The sequence below is a fragment of the Propithecus coquereli genome, unplaced genomic scaffold, assembly GCF_000956105.1.
Source record: "Propithecus coquereli isolate 6110/MARCELLA unplaced genomic scaffold, Pcoq_1.0 Scaffold26, whole genome shotgun sequence".
Lineage (NCBI taxonomy): Eukaryota > Metazoa > Chordata > Mammalia > Primates > Indriidae > Propithecus > Propithecus coquereli.
In genome coordinates, this window is record NW_012148174.1 from 1,411,612 (window position 1) to 1,414,256 (window position 2,645).

The following is a 2,645-nucleotide window of genomic DNA, read 5'->3' on the forward strand; positions in this document are numbered from 1 at the left end:
TTTTTTTGGAGTCAGTCTAAAATTTTTGTTTAATTTCTGGATATTTGTTGCCATTAATTTGGTAGCTCAGTTTGACAACTCTAAAGAAATACTTTTACATGCAAAACAATCGAAGCATTTTATTTAAGTATGGTATATATATTCATGGCTTCACCTGATAAGAGCTTTTTCTCCAAAATATTCTCCCTTCTGCAGTGTTTTTATCAGCTGCGGTTGATCGTGGCCCTCTGTACTCTGCGTAACTTTTACCTAAACAATGTTAAATAATTAAGAAGAGAAAGAATGAAAAGGAGAATGTGGGCACATTTCCATTCGATCAACCCCTTGCAGGGGTGGGGAAACTGCGCCTTCTGATTTCAAGATTGTTCTTTTTTAAACACCAAAGGAAGCAAGAAAAGCTTCATTTTTCTCTTCTGCGCCCCTTTCGATAAAAGGATTTGTCCTGTAAAATTTGGATTTGGTCAAAAGGCTGCACGTAAGCACCTAGAAGGCCACAGTTCCCCACCCCTGCTGGGCAGAGCTATAAACACTTGATTAAAGAGAAAAAAAGACAAGACTTTGCTTTAATTTTGCAGTAGTTAGAACAATTAACTACATTTAGTTCAGTTTGCTATATGTGGGAAATCTTGTAGTTTAAAACACCATCAAATAACTCCATCCACTGTAAGAGGAAAACTCACCATTCGAACCCCACCTCCCAAAGTTAAATTTTTAATATGAATCCAGTGGTTTCTTCTGAGAGCTCCTCAAAGCGAATAACGGTCCTGGGGGAGCATTTGTTATTTGCAAAAGCCCAACAGAGTTGGCAAATGAACGAAGAACAAGGTTAGTGGATATCAGTGGTTCTGAGCCGGGTGTCCACAGACCGACCGGCTGAAACCTGTGTAGCCCCTAAAACTGTAAAATGCAGATTGGAGAAAGGTCTACAACTTCCATGCGTATTTCAAAGCAATTCATGGACCAGGAAATTTAAGAACCCCCACGAGCAGACCTACACAGAGTCAAAAGCCCTGTTTGTGACTAAAATTATTCCAATGCAACATGGAAAGAAGTGTTGCTTCATGCATTAGAAATTCCGATTGGCATTTATGTAAGTCACGATGAATTAAAATTTAAAAAATAATAAATTTAACGTGTTTATCAGCCAGAATTATTTCAAAGCATGGGGTCCAGGTCAGGGAGAAATGATAAGTAGTGGTTCTGAGTGTTGAAGAGTTTCAGAGGTTTGAAACTATTTTGTTCATGTTTTCCCTTCACTGGGAGCCCTGTTCAGAGTTCAGCCACACACCAGTTTGCAAAAGGCAGTGCCCGACTCTCTGATGATAAACTCCTCCATGGAGGAGAGAAAATATGTAAAAATCTGACAATTTATAGACCCAGGTGCTCAAGAATTGACTCTTTTTCCTTCAAATATTTCACAAATGCTTTTCATCTCTGAGGAACATTATTAAGACTGAACATAGGAACAACTGGAAACATGCAATCCATTCAATATCCAGGCAGAGCAAAAGACCTATTGTACACGTTAGTATAAATCCTGCAGCAGCATTTAAATTCTCTTGAGCTATTGCATGTGAATTGAAGTTCTGAGCCATATTGGTTCTACGGCTTGATGTCCAACCACCGTGGTCCTCAATCGCTGAACTCATTCTCCTGCACCTGCCGCTTGCTGTAGCTGTTGGATTGGAAAATGTTCCAGGCGTGATCCTGGATCTTGAAGCTGATTGAGAATCACACACTCCTAGCTAGAAGCGTGCGAAATAACCCAGCCGTCTTATACACAGTTGAATCTTGGCCCCCAAAAGTCAAGTGGCCTACGTAAGGTCACTAAAGAGTTATTATCTCTGCTGGAACCCATCACCAGTTTCCCGTGGCCCCCACCCCAAGCCTAGCGTTCAGACGGGACCCCGTGGGATTCCGCTGGTGGAAGCTCCTGTATCTATTCAACGCAGAAGGCTCTGCCGCGGCGCAAAGCATTGTTGAGTTTTTGGCAAACCGATTTCAGAGAACAGTTTTGACTCAGTAAGCTTGCGTTAATATTTACCTTTCCTTTTGCCAAAATGAAAAAGGTACTCCCTTCCTCACCCTCTCTAATGATGTAATCTCCTTTGTCATAGTATTCCTGTTGGGATGAGAGAGAAGGAAAATGTTAGATCGAGTGGAGACATACAACTGAAGACCGAAAGGAAACAGAACTCTTTGTGTCTTTCCGATGGGTGTTCCTCACCTGTTCCTTTTCTATTTTGCTTACTGTGTCTGTTAGCTTTTCATACACTGCAGTTATAAACTGTCGAAAAGCAAGGAGACTTTTGCTCTTTTTCATCTGCACTTATATTTTTCTTTCACAGAGAAAATTCACCTGGAATACTGAATTTCAGGCACAGAGATCCAAAGACACGAAAAGAAATGAGAGCCAGGCAACAATCACGTACACAGGTGGGCTTTCACCGGGAAAGTCTAAATACAAACTATTTAGTGATCGGAAACGGTCTGAAAATTGAGTGTAGAGTTTAGAAAAAGAACAAATAATTATAATCAATAAATTTGAAAATATTAACCCCAATGGATATTAGGAATATTGGCCTCAATTTCTAATTCCTTGAAAAGCAATTGCTAGGAAGATTCGACACACAAAGTAGCTCTGT

General features: G+C 40.3%; 1 protein-coding gene across 1 annotated transcript in view; it reads right to left on the bottom strand.

The window, feature by feature from the left end:
• Positions 1–2,645, bottom strand: part of PRKG2 (protein kinase, cGMP-dependent, type II) — an 85,315-nt gene that overhangs the window by 59,555 nt on the left and 23,115 nt on the right. The window contains exons 5-6 of the mRNA XM_012647143.1: positions 2,045–2,122; positions 155–249 (exon numbers count right to left, since the gene is read on the bottom strand). Coding sequence (XP_012502597.1) covers positions 155–249; positions 2,045–2,122 — 173 coding nt within the window. The remainder of the gene's footprint in view (positions 1–154; positions 250–2,044; positions 2,123–2,645) is intronic.